This window comes from Drosophila miranda, chromosome XL (genome assembly GCF_003369915.1).
Source record: "Drosophila miranda strain MSH22 chromosome XL, D.miranda_PacBio2.1, whole genome shotgun sequence".
NCBI classification, from domain to species: domain Eukaryota; kingdom Metazoa; phylum Arthropoda; class Insecta; order Diptera; family Drosophilidae; genus Drosophila; species Drosophila miranda.
The window spans coordinates 6,826,587-6,846,164 of NC_046673.1; the positions used below are offsets into that span (position 1 = coordinate 6,826,587).

Here is a 19,578-nt window from a genome sequence, read left to right on the forward strand (position 1 = left end):
GTATCAAAAGAACGTAGGTAAACAGAAAGCGGATAAAAAAACAGGGTTTCGCATATCGGGTCTAATGTCGAAAGAAAGATAGAAAATATAACTAAATCCGAGGCGGGGTCGATGCTTCCCGGCTGGAGACCGAGTTCCTACTCGAGGTCTGAAGGTGGCACACGATTGTACCGGGCGCCGGAAAATTCTGCTGCTTCCGATGCCAAGGGTCAATGACCGCGGTCCATCTGCGGCGTGAGGTTAGGTACACCCGCACACTTGATGGCTCGTGGGGCGACTGGTGTATTTGAAGAGTCAGTCAGATCATCCACATGGGTCGAACGGGTCCCGGCGACGCTTGCAGAGCCCACCGATCGGGTTTACTGGAGGAGCAAGTCCATGCCCTCGGCTACCGCCTCATCCGAATTTCAAACGGTGAGGGTTTAACCGGTGGTACGGGCACGTGGCCCATAGAGGTCTCCGGGAATAACCAATCCGTAACTTCTAGACCAGCGTTTCAATACGTAGATACTAGTGGTGCTAATCCTACGCGGAAAGAACAGAACATTTTTCAACGGGTCGCTGTAGCTGGGTGGATAATTACCTCAACAGAATTGCACCACTGTTTTGAAAAATTTTAGTACACTGTGGGCGCTCGTTTTCCAAATGGTCGAACGGCTGCCCCAGCCTTGGCAATATATAACTGGCGCGTCCACTCAAATTAAATGATCACTTTGAGCCGCACTTGGCACTTGCACTAGGCTTTGACTTTGGCTTGACCTTGGTTTAGCGAACTGGGTCAGCTCTACAAGACTTCTTTTTCCACTGCCGGTCACTCTGACGGTCACGAGGAGAAAAAGAAAGAGGCTGGGACGGCTAAGTACAGCAACCCACGTTTTTTCCACACTTTCTATGGTCTTCTTCTGCTATACAGAATCCAGACACAGCAATATTTAATAAAATATAGTGCATGGCAGAAAAAGTGCATATCAAAGCGTTGCCGCTTGGTCGCAAAACAGCTGTTGATAAGCTTTATCAAAGCTCAAAAGATCTTCAACTCGAATTTTTTTTTTCGGCCTAGTTTTATGCTGTAATTTTGGGAGTTAGCCGTGGGTAATTAACATACAAGAAGGCACGACAAGCGTCGAATATTACACCCCCCCGCTGAAATCACACTTTGGGGTCTTGCTAACCAAAGCGTGATCCACACTTGGAGTGCTGAATACGATTTATTGTTTAATATCTTTTGCGTGATATTTACCAATAAAGCGACCCTGGAAATCTTCCAGCTCGTAGTAGCTGTTCCCGAGTCTTTTCTTAATGCGGGCTTTCCGAAACGTAGGTGACAGTTTCGCATTAAAGCCTTTCACAAAACTACTCTGGTCAAAATTTCGTCTATAAACTTCTTGACCCACTTGAAAGTTTACTTCTCGGCTTCGAAGATTATAGATATTTTCGTTGCGGACATGCTGCTGTTTCACTGCTTCTGCAGCGGTCTTGCGAATTAGCTCGAAGGAATCGTCGCGATCGAAGACTACAGTTCGGTCCTCCAACATACTGAGGTTTCGTAGGAGTTGATAAGTGGAACCGCCAGTGATCATGTTTTGGCCAAAAGCAACACGATATGGGCTACTTTTGACGGCTGCATGCACGCTGGACCGTAACGCACACGTAATGAAGCTAATCTGCTCATCCCAATTGGATTGATCGGGCTTAATGTAAGCTTTGATAGCAGCGAGTACCGAGCGATTTACCCGCTCTGAGGCATTGGCTTGTGGAGCGTAGGCGGCGGTGTACGAATGTCGAATTTGGTATTTCGCTAACAGATCATTGAACTTGTGTGACTTGAATTGAACGCCGTTATCTGACACTATCACTTCCGGGACTCCAAAGCAATGAAACAGGTCTTCCTCCATGAACCGAGTTACGGCATCCGCAGTAAATTTCTTCACCACTTTTAGGAAAGGAAATTTAGAAAAATTATCGAGTACTACAAAAATGCCTATATTCCCGGATCGACTTCGGGGGTACGGACCTAGAAAATCGACGTACAGTTTTTGAAATAGACGAAAGGACTCCCCTGCTTTGCCCATTGGCGGACGTAGAGGATGATTGGGGTGCTTACAACATTTGCACACTTCGCAGTTGTTTATAAACGCTTTTACATCGCCCACTAAATTTGGCCAATAATAGAAGCGTCGAACTCGTTCCAGCGTCTTATTGATCCCACTGTGAGAAGCTAAGGGATGTTCGTGGCCTTGTTTAAGCACTTCTGTCACCAGATCTCTGGGAACCCACAGTTTCCAGCACATGTCGTCACTAATTTGTTCACCCGTGGCGTGTTCAGCTCGACGATAAAGAAGGTTATCCATTACTTTTACATCAGGTAGACGATCTGGATTAGCTTGAATTTTTGCAATGAGTTCCTGATAATCGGTTGATTTAAACGCTTTAGCTTGAAGGTCTACTAGACTATCAAGGCCAATATACGATAAATCTTCGGTATGCACTCGTGATAAGGCATCCGGAACGATGTTCTGACTACCCTTTCTGTGGCAAATCTTAAAGGTGAAGCCCTGCAGTTTCAGTGCCCATCGAGCTAGTCTCGAGTTTAGGTCTGTCTGGGACATCAGCCATTTTAATGAGGCATGATCGGTAATGATGGAAAACTGATGTCCTTCTACATATGCTCTAAATTTCTTGACGCACATTACCGCTGCCAAACACTCTTTTTCGGTTACGGAATAATTACGTTGGCATTGGTTCAATTTGCGCGACATAAATGCGATGGGTACCTCGTTGCCATCTTCATCTGATTGCATCAGGACACCACCCACTCCTGTGTGACTCGCATCACAATGGATTTCAAAGGGAATGGTAAAATCGGGACTGTGCAACACAGGAGCGTTACACATCTGTGATTTTAAGGAATCGAACGCGTTCTGTGCTTCATCAGTCCATTCAAATTTTCGCTTGCTCTTAAGTGTATCTGAGATGGGCGCTGCGATACCCGCATAATTTTTAATGAATTTGTGGTACCAACCAGTGAGACCCAAGAACCTGCGGACTTGTTTCACGGATCGGGGGACCGGAAACTCTTGAATCGCTTGGACCTTCTCCACATCTGTCTGGATAGTTCCGTTGCCTATAACATGGCCTAGGTATTTGACCTCCTTTAGGCAAAATTTGGACTTCTCCACGTTAATGGTCAGACCGGCTTCGCGTAATCGGGCGGACAGGACAGTGAGAACTTGAATATGCTGCTCAAATGATTCAGATATCACCAACAAGTCGTCTAGATAAATAAATATCTCATTTCGTAGAGATGGCGGTATCACTTTATCCATCAACTTGGACATCGTTTGGGGTGCATTACACAACCCAAAGGGCATGACCGTGTACTGATACAACGGGCGCCCTGGGATTGTAAACGCCGTTTTTTCACGAGCGCTTGCTTCCAGCGGAATTTGCCAATAGGCATCCTTCAAATCGATGCTTGAGATGAACTCAGCTCGAGGAAGCCGACTGAGAATGCCATCGATCAATGGCATGGGATAAGCGTTCTTAACAGTGACTTCGTTAAGTTTCCGACTGTCGATGCATAATCGCACCTTTCCAGGTTTACGAACGAGGACCACGGGTGACGACCATGCGCTATCTGATTCTTCGATAACTCCAAGGGCTAACATTCGGTCTACCTCTACGTACATCAGCCTTTCTACGGCTGGAGACACGGCATAATGTCGTTGTTTTATTGCCTTAGCGTTGCCCACTTCAATTTCGTGCGACAGCCAGCCCGTTTTTCCCAGACCTTGCTTCGCAAAAGAGGGAAATAAGTTGACCGTCTCTGCTAACTGAGCTTGCTGCTGCTTCGACAAACACACATGTAACGTACTATCGAATGTTAAGCCTGAGAACTCTGGACTGGATGATTTATGGGCTAGAAAAGCAGGTAACAAAATAAAACGAGACCAAAAGTCTATGCCTAGATATAGGTCTTGCGCCAAGGCTGGGACTACAAACAGTTTCAATACTTTCTTCTGGCCTTGAAAACCCACTTCGGTGGTGACCTTGCCAATTATTGGCTGGCTCTGCCCATCCGCCGTGCGTACTGCTGCTCTCACAGGCTTGATCGGGTTCGGATTCTGAACCAGGTCGGCCGCAAACTTCCCACCTATGCAACTTATGGATGCGCCGGTATCCATCAGTCCACTGAGCGTCCTTCCCAGTACGGTGACTTCCGCATAGGGTCGCCAGTCCTTGGACGTATTAACAACTGACGCCAATACGTTAGAGCGCTCGTTTTTGCCAGTTTGCCGATATTGGAGCAATCGCTTTCGAGATCGAGTTGGTAGTTGAATTCTCTCCCCACTTGGGGTTAAAATACAAGTGTGTGACGGCATGTCTGGGAGTTTTTGTAAGTCCGGGAGTAATGGAACTGTCAAAACGTCCATTAATTGGTGTTCGTTGCTTTCGAACTGTTTGGTTTGCGTGCACCTGTCGATTGTGCACGGCTTGACGAGTTTTTTGGATCGTTGCACCTAGAGCACGACGGTTTATACGTATCCCGTTTGCCACAGCCGTAACAAAAGACGGTGCGATCACCGACGCAGTCTTGATACCGATGCCCCTGACAACCACAGTTCCAACAGGAAAGGGTTACTGCAGCGATATCTAGCGGTTCGGTTTCATCGACCTCATCGCCTTCCTGGTCTGTCTGCACCACAACTTCATGCACCTGTCGTCGTATAGGAATACGCTTCGGCTCAGCGCTGCCCATAGGCTTAGCCACTGCTTGCAAAAAACGTTCGCGAGTACGCACTAGGTTGCGCAATTGTGCTACTGACAGAATGGGAATGTATAAAATTTCATGTTGGATATCGGCCAAGAGATTCGACTTTAGCACTTCCAACAGCGACATTTCGGACATGGGGTTGACTAGTTTATCGGACAAGGTTACAATGGCTTCGTAAAATGTATCAAATAGTTCGTGCGGCTTCTGCTTTCGTTGCACTATTGCCGTACGAATTTCTAGGTCGGTACGCCCATCTCTAAATCGAGTTTTTAGGGCTGTACTTAACTGCGGCCAGGTCACGGAGGGTACGCTTTTATGGTAACGCCAAAACCACTCGCTAGCACTGGTTTCAAATAAATAAATGGCGTTTCTGGCCACTATGTCGAGATTACCCTCTAAGGTCTGTTTGGTTAACGCTTCTATCCGATATATGAAATCTTCCACCGACATGGACGAATTTCCGGAAAACCGCACCTTCCATCCTGCGATTATTTGTCCAATCCTATCGGGTCGTAGTCCCGCTATCTGTTGGGATCCCCATGGGGTTACCGAGACAGCAGAATCATTAGCCTGATTTATCGGGGCACCTACGGACTCTCGAGTTGGTATTTGGAACAACTGTTCGAAGGTTTGGTTTTCTCCACTAGGCTGTGAAGATCCAGCAGCTTGGTCATTCGGCGGCTGTACCGTTGGACTTGCCAAACGTTGGAATCCTATTTCCATAGTCTGAGTCATATGAGTCATGGCTTGAGACAACAACCCGATTTGACCCATAGCGGCCGTCAACGCCTGTGCCATTTGAGCCAAGCCTGGGCTTGCTTCATTCGCTGGCTCACTACTCGGAACTGGCATGATTGGTACACCGACTTCAGTTGGACCAACAGAAGGTAAATTTTCAGTATTCGCAGCTGGAGCTGCTGTCACACGCTGTGATCTGGTTCTCATTAGAAGCTGAGAAGACGCTACATTCGAGGCGGATGCCTGCGCTACGGCTAATTCCTCCGCTAAGCTAGGAGCGGATGATTGTAAGGGCTTGTTGCACGCCGGGCACACGGTCTTTGCACCTCTTCTCGTATTAAAACAAACTAAATGAAATACGTGGTTACAACTCGTTCTTAAAAGCTGTGTCCGATATTCTACCTGTCTTACACAAATACAGCAGATAATATCGGAATGGTCGTTTGGATCAATCTCGTCAAAACTCCCATTTAATGACATCCTATCCTAATTTGACTAATATATGATTTTCTGTTCTACTCTTGATTATTAACTTTTAACGATCGATATATCTACTCTGTATCCACAAAATTCGGAAACCATGCACCCTTCGTCTAATAGGAATGTGGCCCCCACTGACTCTGGTGATATTATTAACGATCGACAATCATTACAATGAGTCATCGGATGAACTGGGACCGTTCGGTAGTTCTACACCACTGACGGATATCCGAGCAATCCGTAACCCTGACAAACCGATGTCCCTCTACTTATACTGTAGGTCGCAAAAACACAAAAAAGTTCTGGATCGCGGACCACCAAATTGTCCAGAACCACAGTACAGCAGAGCCATTCCACCTACGTCTGTCAAACACAAAAAAAAACGGAACAACAATAGAAAAACTGAAGAAGAAGACATAGTTTATGCTGACCCAGGATATATACCATCTCCGATTCTATTGCCTTCGTTCGCGGGCAGGCCGTAGCTCTAAGCCACTGACTAACCTGATCCAGGCCAAAACGGCAGACAATGATCAGCAACGGTATGGACAAGTTCCTCCCCCAAACAACACGCTCCCACCTTTGTGGGTAGGCAGTAGAGATAATCCACTTTGAAACCTAATCCGAAAGAAAAATTGGAACGCGCTATTTAGCAGAGTGGCCTATCCGGCCAGATACTACAGGTTCGTTGCTATGCCTAGTAAGTTGATTAACCTCGAGCGCGGGGCTTTAAGTCCTGTTAGCAACTGCTACGCAATCCAGCTACTCGAAGTCAATCCCCCAGACAATGCACGACCATGCATATCTCTTGGGAATTAATGGATAAAGGAATAAGTCTTATGACACTGCCTTGAGATGCAGCTCGCATTGGTGTTGATGACTTTATACAAATTTTCTTGGTCGGGGCATGCCGAAGAAGGGCCCCACGTTGGGCGCCAAAATTTTTATATGTGTATAATTCTTAAAAAAACGTTCTTAAAACCCTGCCATAAAATCGGGACAGACTTTTCGAACCCATTTCCATTTAAAATTTGTCTTTACCTGTAGCATACAACGTACAGGTTCTAGGAGCTGATATTAGCTAAACGGGAGTAGGAAGTACGCGCTGGCTTCGGCTTTTGTCTCTGGTCGGCGAGGTGTGGGCATGGAGGATATTTTACTACCCATTTAGAGCTCTGGCAAATGGTCGAGATAAGAATTTATATAAAAAATTAAATCGCGTACGAGTAGGGAAAGGATACTAGGAAACGGGATACCGGGGGTCAAAGGGACAGATCAGCATGGATACGTAAACGAAGAAGATCACCGGTCAGATCTTTGTCGGCTGCGGTATCGCCCATTGGCGAGAACGCCCACCCTACCATGATCCTTCAGGGCCACCTATTAACAATCAGGATCCCTCCAACAAAGACTGCGGTGGGTCACATCTCCGTCAGACGAGGTTGCATGGTTCCGATATAAGATATTTAGCCTTGGTTCATTTCCAAACTAACTTTATTTAAGCAATCCATAGTTCTTCATTTAAATTCCTATAAAACCTAACGCTAATAGAATTTAGTCTCTAATATAATCCTGCTATTCGATATTGTCTTACATTTATAGGGTATTACTATACAGCATATACTGGGGAAAGAATATCATAGGGGCGAGGTAGGGTATAATGATCTTAAATCTATAAAAATGATTAGTAGGTATATATAAATGCACGAGCTAGGTTATGTGTTCATCATAGGAACAAGAAAACTTCAAACTTCATTACGTAAACTTGGTCAGTGCCAAAACCAGACAAAAATAGGGTATATGGAAAATCGCTTAAAGGCATGAGTAATATGTGTATAAAACCGTGATCATGGTTGAAGACCAACGAATAGTCACCGCACATTCATTCTTTTCAGATGGCTTACTTGGTTCAGGATAATCACTTACGATACGATTAATAGCTTCGACTCCCACGCAGAAAGATCTTTCGTTGTGTGTTGGATGAGATGATTTGATGGGTGGAGGAGTATGATGATGTGTGTGATTGTGATGAGTATCTGCATAGATGATGAGATGAATGCGTGGCAACCAAAATCAAAAAACTGTAAAAATAATCGGTATTAATACACTACTCATTTGTTCAAGTTCGATTTAGCCCCTGGATAGGAATTCCCTTTTTGTTTATACCGGATTTAATTGGCTGTTGCAAATTTTTTTCCGTATCAAAAGAACGTAGGTAAACAGAAAGCGGATAAAAAAACAGGGTTTCGCATATCGGGTCTAATGTCGAAAGAAAGATAGAAAATATAACTAAATCCGAGGCGGGGTCGATGCTTCCCGGCTGGAGACCGAGTTCCTACTCGAGGTCTGAAGGTGGCACACGATTGTACCGGGCGCCGGAAAATTCTGCTGCTTCCGATGCCAAGGGTCAATGACCGCGGTCCATCTGCGGCGTGAGGTTAGGTACACCCGCACACTTGATGGCTCGTGGGGCGACTGGTGTATTTGAAGAGTCAGTCAGATCATCCACATGGGTCGAACGGGTCCCGGCGACGCTTGCAGAGCCCACCGATCGGGTTTACTGGAGGAGCAAGTCCATGCCCTCGGCTACCGCCTCATCCGAATTTCAAACGGTGGGGGTTTAACCGGTGGTACGGGCACGTGGCCCATAGAGGTCTCCGGGAATAACCAATCCGTAACTTCTAGACCAGCGTTTCAATACGTAGATACTAGTGGTGCTAATCCTACGCGGAAAGAACAGAACATTTTTCAACGGGTCGCTGTAGCTGGGTGGATAATTACCTCAACAGAATTGCACCACTGTTTTGAAAAATTTTAGTACACTGTGGGCGCTCGTTTTCCAAATGGTCGAACGGCTGCCCCAGCCTTGGCAATATATAACTGGCGCGTCCACTCAAATTAAATGATCACTTTGAGCCGCACTTGGCACTTGCACTAGGCTTTGACTTTGGCTTGACCTTGGTTTAGCGAACTGGGTCAGCTCTACAAGACTTCTTTTTCCACTGCCGGTCACTCTGACGGTCACGAGGAGAAAAAGAAAGAGGCTGGGACGGCTAAGTACAGCAACCCACGTTTTTTCCACACTTTCTATGGTCTTCTTCTGCTATACAGAATCCAGACACAGCAATATTTAATAAAATATAGTGCATGGCAGAAAAAGTGCATATCAAAGCGTTGCCGCTTGGTCGCAAAACAGCTGTTGATAAGCTTTATCAAAGCTCAAAAGATCTTCAACTCGAATTTTTTTTTTTCGGCCTAGTTTTATGCTGTAATTTTGGGAGTTAGCCGTGGGTAATTAACATACAAGAAGGCACGACAAGCGTCGAATATTACAAGTGTAGGGCTGCATCTGGAAATTGATCGAAAATTGAATTTAAAGCCAATCCACTGGCAGAAGGGAGATTCTTACACATTCTCTGTACTGTTGTTGCCACAGTTTCCGTGCTCGTTCCAGCCCCAGGTGTAGATCTCGCCGGCTGTAGTCCGCAGCAGGCCGTGCTCTGCCCCCATGTGCACGCGAGCAGGCGTCTGGCCGTCGGGCAGTCGGAGGCTCAGTGGCTGGGGCACCGCCTGCTGCTCGCTGATCGAGCCCGTGCCCAGATGTCCGTAGCACTTGCGGCCCCACATGAGGATCTCGTTGTTGCGGAGCAGCGCCGCATTGTGGGTCCAGCCGACAGCCAGCTGCCGCACGTCCTCCTCGAAGAGGAAGGCGTTGGACTGGTCTTTTGACCAGAAATGCTGCCCCACCAAACTCAAAGAGCTGTCAAAGTTGAATAAGTTAAAGTAAAAAAAAAACGTAAATACATTTTTTAAAATCTATATGAAGGCGCAGTGGACGTGCCTCAACTGTTAAAGTTGAATGAGTCGAATCCTCCAGAAATCAGGAAAAACAAACAAATTATGAATATGTACGCAGAAGAATAAACCGTTTGTTTCATCCACGAGATTCGCAATGTACAACTTTCTAGCTTAAGGATTACACATGCATTTTCTCAATATAAAAACAAAGACCTCCTGATTATAGACGTCCGCCACGACCGTATCTGCGACGGAGGCAACTCCTCCGCAGCACCTCCGCAACTTTTTGTGAAAATATGTTGAACGAAAAATCGGTAGAACATTTTTTTTTTTCATCGAAAAAACATGCCATTCGCAATTCATGTTTTTTTTTTCCCATGTAAATTTAATAAATTTTTAATTGAAAGACATCTGAAGAAGATTCAGTTTAGTCAATAGAAACAGTGCCAGTATTAGGAAAAAAATATATACATACATATATGTATGAGAAAACAGCTCTTGTCGGCCTTTTTATAGGAAAAGCAGCCTGCTTGCCAGAAACTTTAATCCGATTGACGAATCATTTTCCCACAAGACTGGTTCATTTTAAAGCAGCTTCAGCTCTTGAATTTGAATTTTCAATGGTTGGGACCGGTTGCTACCGATTCATACTCGATTCAAATAGAGCGAAAAAGAGAACCTTAACTGATTTAATGAGAGCGCAAAAAGAGCCAATAACCGTTTCGAAGAAAGCAATTCGACCATCAATACTATCGATTGGATGCAAGTGGTGTGCGCCAAATAGAAATTGTTTGAAAGTGAATGAGCGAAAAGGATTTAGATCCAATCCATTGGAATAAATGATTTGAGAGCGGTCACCGCAGGTAGAGTTCAGTATTCTAGGGATGGTTGTTAAATATGTATTGATATATCAATTTTTTGATATATATCGACTTATATGTCTGATATTTTTTGGCTGGGCGAACATATTAACATGAATATTTTTCTCAGATTTGGCCGAGTCGATACTATTTTTCTGTTGGCTCAGGACGTAAGATCAAATATATCCGCGACTTTTGATTCTACTTATCGATGTACAGGAAGCTGCGAACATCGGTACTTTTGTGCGATAGTCTGATAAAATCCGGCGGTTACATGCCTTTATTTTGAAAATAACAAGCCGCCCATAAAATTGTATTCATTCAAATAGTAACCACTCAACTTAACCACTGTTCATCATCAGCGATCTTTTCTTTTCCCTGAAGAACATGTGTTTGATTCCAACTACACAGAAAGCGACAAAAGTAACGAAACTCCTGGTGCTAAAAAATGAAGCTAGGAAGCCGCAAAGGTTACCTTTACAAAGCCAGTGCTGCCAATGCGGGGACAGAAAATATATCGTTTTCGCCGGCTTTGTCAATCGGAATAGGCCAAACATTTGTTCAGATATTGTCAACAAATCTGGCAATTAATAGTCAGTTCAGTGAGTGTTCTGTGTAAAAATTGTGAAGCTAGAAATAAGTTACAATAAAACGCCTAAGTTCGCCTGTATTTTCAGTAGTAATTTCGAACTGTATGGTTCGCAGCCTCCCTGAAAAAAGCAACGCGTGCGTTGATTCTGCCGAAGACCAATCCAAAAAGAAGTGAAAAGTGAACAAATAGCACAGTAATTCGAATTACTTTCTTCAATTAGTGCACATACGTACGTATTTATTGTCTGAAAATCAGAATCAGTGAGAATCCCAATGTTCTATCAGAATGAACGGTCATCATCGCAAGAGAAAGTGGCAAGCTGGGCGCGGTGAGGATCTCACCCCCGACGACCGTATTGAGTTAATTGCCGAGTTGATGGCTAAACTAGACGGAGTCAATTTCGTCGCCGACTTTTTCCACATCCGTCGACTGAAACTGCTGATCACCGGCTGCCTGCCCGACCACAAGGAGCAGCTGCTACGCATTCTCATAGGCTGTGTGACCCGGCCCCCCAGCCCGGCCACAGCTAGCTACGCCCAAATTGTGAGTCTCCTCTGCAACGACTTTGATCTCCTGATGGTCGACTGCATCCGCGCCCTGATGGTGGTCCACCAGAAGGCACTCATCGATGGCAAGTGGGAGAAGGCGCGCGGCCTGGAGAGCTTCTTCGCCGAGCAATGCAAGTGACATAGCATAGAAGGGCCCTGGCTATGCAGTTTGATCACTGCACTGCCCCTGTTCGGACACGATACGTAATACATATCAAACTCTCGGTAAACAAAACATAGCATATTCAATAACACGACATTAACACACGAGCCTAACACACGAGCCAAATAAACGAAGAATCTAGGCAACGATATTGGTGCACTTTAAGGATTTGTTTTAGGTACTACTCGTATTATTATTTATTCAACAGAAATTCCCCACCATCCAGCCCCGCAACCCACTCGACAATCCGTTTGAAGAACTCAGCGTCGACCAGCTCGACGATCCGCACATTCCCATTTTGTCATCTTCGCTGCAGCTAACCAGGGGCTCCATGTCCCCCAGGTAGATGGGCACCTGAAATCACACCACAAATAGGATGTGTGGGGAAATTATCCACATGCACATGCCCCTCTGTACTAACATCTTGGCTCACTCAAATTTCACAATTTTATTTTGAAGAGTGAGAGGTTTTAGATTGGCTAACGACCCAACAAAATTTTGGATCAAGCTCAAACTGCCATTTGATTATGTTTATTAAACATACGAGTAAAATCTGCGTCCAACAAAGGGGGGAGGCGGGGGGTGTGCATTAAAGCTACTTGAAGAGCAGAGGCAACCTGCAGTGAGGCTCCGTCTGACTGGCATTGTCCGAATAGAGCGACATGGTCCTAGCGGTGAGATCGAAAATGCCAACGGCAATGGTTTTGACCACCTCATCACAGCTGCCATTCTCGCGCCACACGCAATACATTCCCCCAGAGACATCGCCCAGCATATGGCGCACATCCTGCTCGCTCGATGGCGGCTTGTAGGTGCCGAACGCCTGCATTCGCGATACGCTGGAGTCGACCATCAGAGCGTTGGCCTGATCCTGGCGTATGCGATCGAATCTAGGATCGAATCGAGAATTACTCAAGCTGCGCTAATGACTACTGGTAGATCTCTGGTACTCACTGATTCACATGGTAGTTATGATTGCCCAAGGGTATCTCCTTGATGTTCAAAAGCGACTCATTCTTACGGTCTGGCGAAGGCGCCATCTCCACATTATAGAACATCTGGCGGGGATCGCTGTGAAATCAAGGAACAAGAAAACTGCAGACTGTTGACCGTTGACCAAAGTCCCTTTGATACTCACGCCAAGAAGGTAAAGTTAATGGAGCAGGCATCGGCTGCTCCCACACCTGCGTCCTTGAGCACCCTAAAAGCATCGTCCACATTGCTGGTGGCCAGCAGGGCTCGTGTCAAGAAGTGTCTCGCTAAAAAGCATTAAAGCCAACCCTCATTAAAGGTCTCTTATCCCATCGAAAGGGAAATGGGAAGTACACTCACGTGTCTTGCCACTGCGCAACAGCTCCGCACTGATCGTATTGATGCTGAAGACCAGGCCATGATAATTCTGATTCATGGTGTAGCCGGGCAAGTGTCCGGCATAGCACAGGGACATAAAGTGCTCTTCCTTGACATTGTATTTGCCCTGCGGCTTGTCGCTGATGATGTGCGCGTCAACAAAATAGTAATGATTGAGGGATTCCGTCAGGGCATCCTCGGTGTGACCCAACAGTCGCTATAAACGAGACGTTGCACTGTATTAAAGCAATCTTCTGGGGCTCCTCTAGGCTTTACCTACGCAATTCTTTTGGTTGACAATGATTGTGGAGCAGCCAGTCGGCTGGTTATTGTTGCGCGGCTGTAGCTTCAACGCCTGCGGCAGGATGTCGTCAAGGTGCAGCAGAAAGAGCTGAAATATGATAAACGTTTTAAAAACAAAATTAAATATATATATTAAAATATAACCATGTACGTCTGCTAATCTCTTTATTTATAAGATATACAGCTGAAATTTTTCAAACAGCAGTACCGTTCTTTACTGGACTTTTCGACTTTTCTGGTCCGACCATCAGAAATATACCAAAATATACCGTCTCATTTGAAAAATATACCGTAAATGTACTGACGAATTCATGTTCTATTTTACATATTCCTCGTTTTTAAAATTCCGTGGAATATTACTAGCTATATAGAACATTTAGCCATGCCCACATAGTTTTAAACGATCGATGAATCAATTTTCTACTTAACTGGCCTATTCTAAATACTTGCTTTTATTGGATTTTTATATACCGTTGAAAATGGTAAACCGGTCACCCTGATTGATTATGCTAAGCAGTTGCTATCGGATTTATCGACAGTGGTATTTTGGTATATTTCTGATTTTCTCAGCTGAAATCGATAACAGGCAAAAAAAAATAGCTGATTTTATCTGCATTTTCTTACGTTTGAATGAAGAACAAAAGAAAAGAAATGATATAAGCTCCTTTATTATAAAAAAAAAAATATATTTAATTTTTTATTTAAATATTGGCTTGTACGGAAAACGACTGGAGCGACTTCGGGTGGACAGTACCACCGTCACACTTTAACCTCCCGTTCCCACATACTCGAATTGACGACTCCCACCGCATTGGCTGCAGTTTGGCAGCGATTTCAGCTGATCCGCCACAGTTGCGGCTGTTTTTTATCCAAAGGGTATCCTCGCTTGTAGCGCACAATCTGCTTGGGCTCGTTGCCCATAAAACAACCCGTGGAACTGGTGGAACATCACGTCAACACAACGGTGGCTGTTCCCTCCGCCTCTCATGGCAATGACAAAGTAAGTAATCCTTTGTAGTTGATCTTCACTTGCAGAATCTGCGGGCGTGTCCCACACTGTGGTCGCTTCTTGTCAATGAAACGCAGGCCTCAGGGCACTCCACACAGCATGATGTGGGTGGTGTGGATGTGGGGGGCTGTCCGAAGCGGATCTGCAACACAGCACCGCTCTCACCGCTCAACGATTTCAAAGATGTTGGCACGGATCGGCTGACAAGGCCGAACATGATATAGGTGTTCCAGTCCAGCCCAGCCCTTCAAAACTATACACTAAAATTCAGAAGCGGAGAACACTTCAACAGAAGATGTCGACGGTTGAGGTACAACAAACCACGGCAGTGATGCTGGAGAAACGTTTTCCAGTGACTGTCTGTCATCAGGGAATGAAGGTCATTTTAATCATTGCAAAAACCCAGCAGCCGGGAGGCGCTCTGCAGCAACAAGAAGATATTGAGCTCATGCCTCGCCCTCGTGTGGAATCGGACTCCAGTACGCGCGGAGCCGCGACATTCTGGGCACAGGCACAGGGATCCATCTGCTGAGGCGGACCGCAATGTGTGTGTCGTAGAACTAAATAACTTTGAAGACTGTTTAAGAGTACGCCTTGCTATGCTGTCGGCCATCAGCCCAGCGGAGACGACAACAAACTCGACAAAACAAACAAACAAAATATTTTAAAACTAGTTCAAATACTCGATCGCTCCATGTCATCTAATCTGTGGGTGTGGAGTGTAATGTCCTGGCCGTACTCTAGTTGTCCCAGAAGTGGACCTGGCGACGCAAACGGGCACGATACGCAAGAAACACCGCTTTGAGAACATACGTCGTGTGGGTCAGGGACTATGCCAGTTGCTGTTACGGCCTTTTGGCCGTAGGAGAGGAGAGCCGCCTGCTGCTTCAGAGCCGCCTGCTGCTTCAGAGCCGCCTGCTGCTGCTGCTTCAGAGCCGCCTGCTGCTGCTGCTGGAGAGCCGCCTGCTGCTGCTGCTGCTGGTGGTGGTGCTGCTGCTGCTGCTGGTGGTGGTGTTGCTGCTGCTGCTGCTGTATATTGGCCTGATTGAAATTCATGCCCATGAGCTCCTGGTAAATGTGTCTGATGGCCATTTCCGTGGCACTGGGCAGATGTCCATGGGCGTGCAGGCCAATGTCGATGCCAGCCCCAGCTCCAGCCAGAGCTGCTGCCTCGGCTATGACCCTGGGCACTGTCGCTGGCGAAGGATGACGCGGATGCTGCTGCTGCTGTGGAAGCAGCGCTGCAGGTCCTGGCTGATTCGCGGCCTTGTGCTGCGGCTGCTGGGACATTGCCATGCCGCCCATTCCGGATGAAGAGGGTCCCTGAAATACGGATAGAGTTGGGGTTTTCCTCAGAACAGCTAAGAAGGAGGGCATATTGGGCATATTCTAGCCAACGAATCATCGATTCCTAATTCATTGAAAGCCTAGAGCACCACTTACCCCCGAGTAGCTTTGGCCGGATACTCCGGCCGATCCAGCCGCAAACTGACTGGAGCTTTGTTCGAAGCCCGGCGGCGGTTTTTTGTTCTTGTCCTCCTCCAAGCCCATGTAGTTGGCGCCAAACAGCGCATAATTCTCGGCCGCCTTGAAGTACTGGGCGGAGCCGTTCTCCGGATCCTTGCTGTTGTCGCCGTAGAGAGAGCGCATCACTTCGTGTATAAAGTCCGAGGCGGTCCCGCTCACCGCTAGAGCGGGCGGCTCCCAGACCCCAGGGGTAGTATCATCGATGGTTGGCTGCCAGATGCGCTTGGCCACCTGGCTCGAAACTTTGCCTAAAGCGCGAGACAAACGCGTGGATTATATTTAGTTTAGAGGATTCATTGGTACACACCCTCAGAGGCAGCAATCGCATCGTCCTCATCGTCATCGTCCAAATACTTTGAGTTGAAGCTATTCTCCGACATCTTTTTGTGCGAGAAAGAAATGAAAATGTTTATTGGAAAGAAACACCGCTGAACGAGAACCTTCACTGCTTCGAGCGAAATGGAAGCAATCGGATCCCAGTCGTGTGTTCGTTTGTTTATGGCGATCGGTTGCACAAAAAAAATTGATTTATGGGAAATTTATTTTATTTATGCGGAGTTGTCTACTAATACACGCTGAAGTTTCTCGGAATTACTGCCCGACACAGACGCCTACCACGACAGTGCTGCCCAGTCAGAGGTCGTGGAGGCTTGAGTGCTGTGTGTGCGTGTGTGTATCAGTGGATGAACTATTGGCAGCACTGGTTAATCTTTTTGTGTATTGGTGAACGAAAAATGCCGGCATACACATGCCCACAGAAGTCTTAAAGTGAGACTTCTGCGGATCGAAGAAATATCAATCCAATCCATTGCATTTTGCGCAGAAGAAGCGATGTCTCACTTTGGGCGACTTTTTCTGTGCTGCCAATTATTTAAGGGAGATAGTTCTCTGCTCTGAGGCATCTATCATGGAACACGAGTGTGTAGAGGCCGGTGCCGCAAATATTTCGAATATTTCATTGCACTTTGATGATTCTCCATCGCCATTTGCACTTGTTGGCTTCAAAAACCATAAGCGCCCTCAAATTCATCCACTAATTGCCTGGCAAGCCGCACATTTCGAATAAAATATATAAAAATCTACCATTTACCATATTTACCTTCTTTTTTCTGTGGAAAAGATTAAGTTTTTGAAAAACAAAGCACTTTATTTTCACTGTAAAAATGGCAAATAGTATTTGCAACGAAAATTCCGCGGAGTTCAAGTAAAGCTGCTGAAGGTTGAAAAACTTCATTGTTACTATCGATACATCGATGTTTCTTCAACTATCGATGGAAGAAAGAGCGCCAACTGCTTGGGTTTGATTATTCGTACAATTTTGCTCATGATCCGACATCAAATACCTTAATTTCGATATTCCGTTTAGTATTTTTAAGCATTTTTAACATTTATTATAAAATTAATTAACAGACGACTCGGAAATGGCGTAACAGAAGCCCGAGCCAGCTCCGGCCAACTTCACGCGTCCCGGGATTTCCACGAGTGTAGGGCTGCATCTGGAAATTGATCGAAAATTGAATTTAAAGCCAATCCACTGGCAGAAGGGAGATTCTTACACATTCTCTGTACTGTTGTTGCCACAGTTTCCGTGCTCGTTCCAGCCCCAGGTGTAGATCTCGCCGGCTGTAGTCCGCAGCAGGCCGTGCTCTGCCCCCATGTGCACGCGAGCAGGCGTCTGGCCGTCGGGCAGTCGGAGGCTCAGTGGCTGGGGCACCGCCTGCTGCTCGCTGATCGAGCCCGTGCCCAGCTGTCCGTAGCAGTTGCGGCCCCACATGAGGATCTCGTTGTTGCGGAGCAGCGCCGCATTGTGGGTCCAGCCGACGGCCAGCTGCCGCACGTCCTCCTCGAAGAGGAAGGCGTTGGACTGGTCTTTTGACCAGAAATGCTGCCCCACCAAACTCAAAGAGCTGTCAAAGTTGAATAAGTTAAAGTAAAAAAAAAACGTAAATACATTTTTTAAAATCTATATGAAGGCGCGGTGGACGTGCCTCAACTGTTAAAGTTAAATGAGTCGAATCCTCCAGAAATCAGGAAAAACAAACAAATTATGAATATGTACGCAGAAGAATAAACCGTTTGTTTCATCCACGAGATTCGCAATGTACAACTTTCTAGCTTAAGGATTACACATGCATTTTCTCAATATAAAAACAAAGACCTCCTGATTATAGACGTCCGCCACGACCGTATCTGCGACGGAGGCAACTCCTCCGCAGCACCTCCGCAACTTTTTGTGAAAATATGTTGAACGAAAAATCGGTAGAACATTTTTTTTTTCATCGAAAAAACATGCCATTCGCAATTCAGGTTTTTTTTTCCCATGTAAATTTAATAAATTTTTAATTGAAAGACATCTGAAGAAGATTCAGTTTAGTCAATAGAAACAGTGCCAGTATTAGGAAAAAAATATATACATACATATATGTATGAGAAAACAGCTCTTGTCGGCCTTTTTATAGGAAAAGCAGCCTGCAGTCGGCGCTGCAGCTGCGCAGTAGCGATGGACGCGTCAAAATGGCGGAACGTGGACTTATCGATAGGTCCCTCATAAATATTTCTCGTTTTTGATATTTCGGGTAATGTTACTAGCTAACTAGAACCCTCAGCCTTGCCCAGAAACTTTAATCCGATTGACGAATCATTTTCCCACAAGACTGGTTCATTTTAAAGCAGCTTCAGCTCTTGAATTTGAATTTTCAATGGTTGGGACCGGTTGCTACCGATTCATACTCGATTCAAATAGAGCGAAAAAGAGAACCTTAACTGATTTAATGAGAGCGCAAAAAGAGCCAATAACCGTTTCGAAGAAAGCAATTCGACCATCAATACTATCGATTGGATGCAAGTGGTGTGCGCCAAATAGAAATTGTTTGAAAGTGAATGAGCGAAAAGGATTTAGATCCAATCCATTGGAATAAATGATTTGAGAGCGGTCACCGCAGGTAGAGTTCAGTATTCTAGGGATGGTTGTTAAATATGTATTGATATATAAATTTTTTGATATATATCGACTTATATGTCTGATATTTTTTGGCTGGGCGAACATATTAACATATTTTTCTCAGATTTGGCCGAGTCGATACTATTTTTCTGTTGGCTCAGGACGTAAGATCAAATATATCCGCGACTTTTGATTCTACTTATCGATGTACAGGAAGCTGCGAACATCGGTACTTTTGTGCGATAGTCTGATAAAATCCGGCGGTTACATGCCTTTATTTTGAAAATAACAAGCCGCCTGCTGCTTCTGAGCCGCCTGCTGCTTCAGAGCCGCCTGCTGCTGCTGCTTCAGAGCCGCCTGCTGCTTCAGAGCCGCCTGCTGCTGCTGCTGGAGAGCCGCCTGCTGCTGCTGCTGCTGGTGGTGGTGGTGCTGCTGCTGCTGCTGGTGGTTTTTTTTTTTTTTTTTTTTTTTTCTGTATTAACTCTTAGTTTTATT

General features: G+C 45.7%; 3 protein-coding genes and 1 long non-coding RNA gene across 4 annotated transcripts; 1 reads left to right on the forward strand and 3 right to left on the reverse strand.

The window, feature by feature from the left end:
* Window positions 1–7,468: 7,468 nt before the first annotated feature.
* LOC117187687 lies at window positions 7,469–9,111 on the reverse strand. Its single transcript, XR_004472318.1, has 2 exons — window positions 8,774–9,111; window positions 7,469–8,715 (listed from the first exon to the last, which is right to left on the reverse strand). It is a non-coding gene; the product is annotated as an uncharacterized LOC117187687 (long non-coding RNA).
* A 2,109-nt stretch (window positions 9,112–11,220) lies between these two features.
* Window positions 11,221–12,104, forward strand: LOC117187453. The gene is made up of 2 exons (XM_033390160.1): window positions 11,221–11,471; window positions 11,527–12,104. The coding sequence occupies exon 2, from the start codon at window positions 11,528–11,530 to the stop codon at window positions 11,927–11,929; it is 402 nt and encodes a 133-aa protein (XP_033246051.1). The 5' UTR covers window positions 11,221–11,471; window position 11,527; the 3' UTR covers window positions 11,930–12,104.
* Window positions 12,105–12,449: 345 nt separating this feature from the next.
* LOC117187005 lies at window positions 12,450–16,522 on the reverse strand. The gene is made up of 7 exons (XM_033388563.1): window positions 16,450–16,522; window positions 16,059–16,390; window positions 13,584–13,769; window positions 13,286–13,520; window positions 13,092–13,212; window positions 12,908–13,024; window positions 12,450–12,843 (listed from the first exon to the last, which is right to left on the reverse strand). Exons 1-7 carry the CDS (start codon window positions 16,520–16,522, stop codon window positions 12,549–12,551), a joined length of 1,359 nt encoding a protein of 452 aa, XP_033244454.1. The 3' UTR covers window positions 12,450–12,548.
* On the reverse strand, window positions 16,408–18,098 carry LOC117187543 (ultraviolet-B receptor UVR8-like). The gene is made up of 3 exons (XM_033390277.1): window positions 17,699–18,098; window positions 17,242–17,638; window positions 16,408–16,522 (listed from the first exon to the last, which is right to left on the reverse strand). Exons 1-2 carry the CDS (start codon window positions 17,914–17,916, stop codon window positions 17,542–17,544), a joined length of 315 nt encoding a protein of 104 aa, XP_033246168.1. The 5' UTR covers window positions 17,917–18,098; the 3' UTR covers window positions 16,408–16,522; window positions 17,242–17,541.
* Between the last annotated feature and the right edge of the window lie 1,480 nt (window positions 18,099–19,578).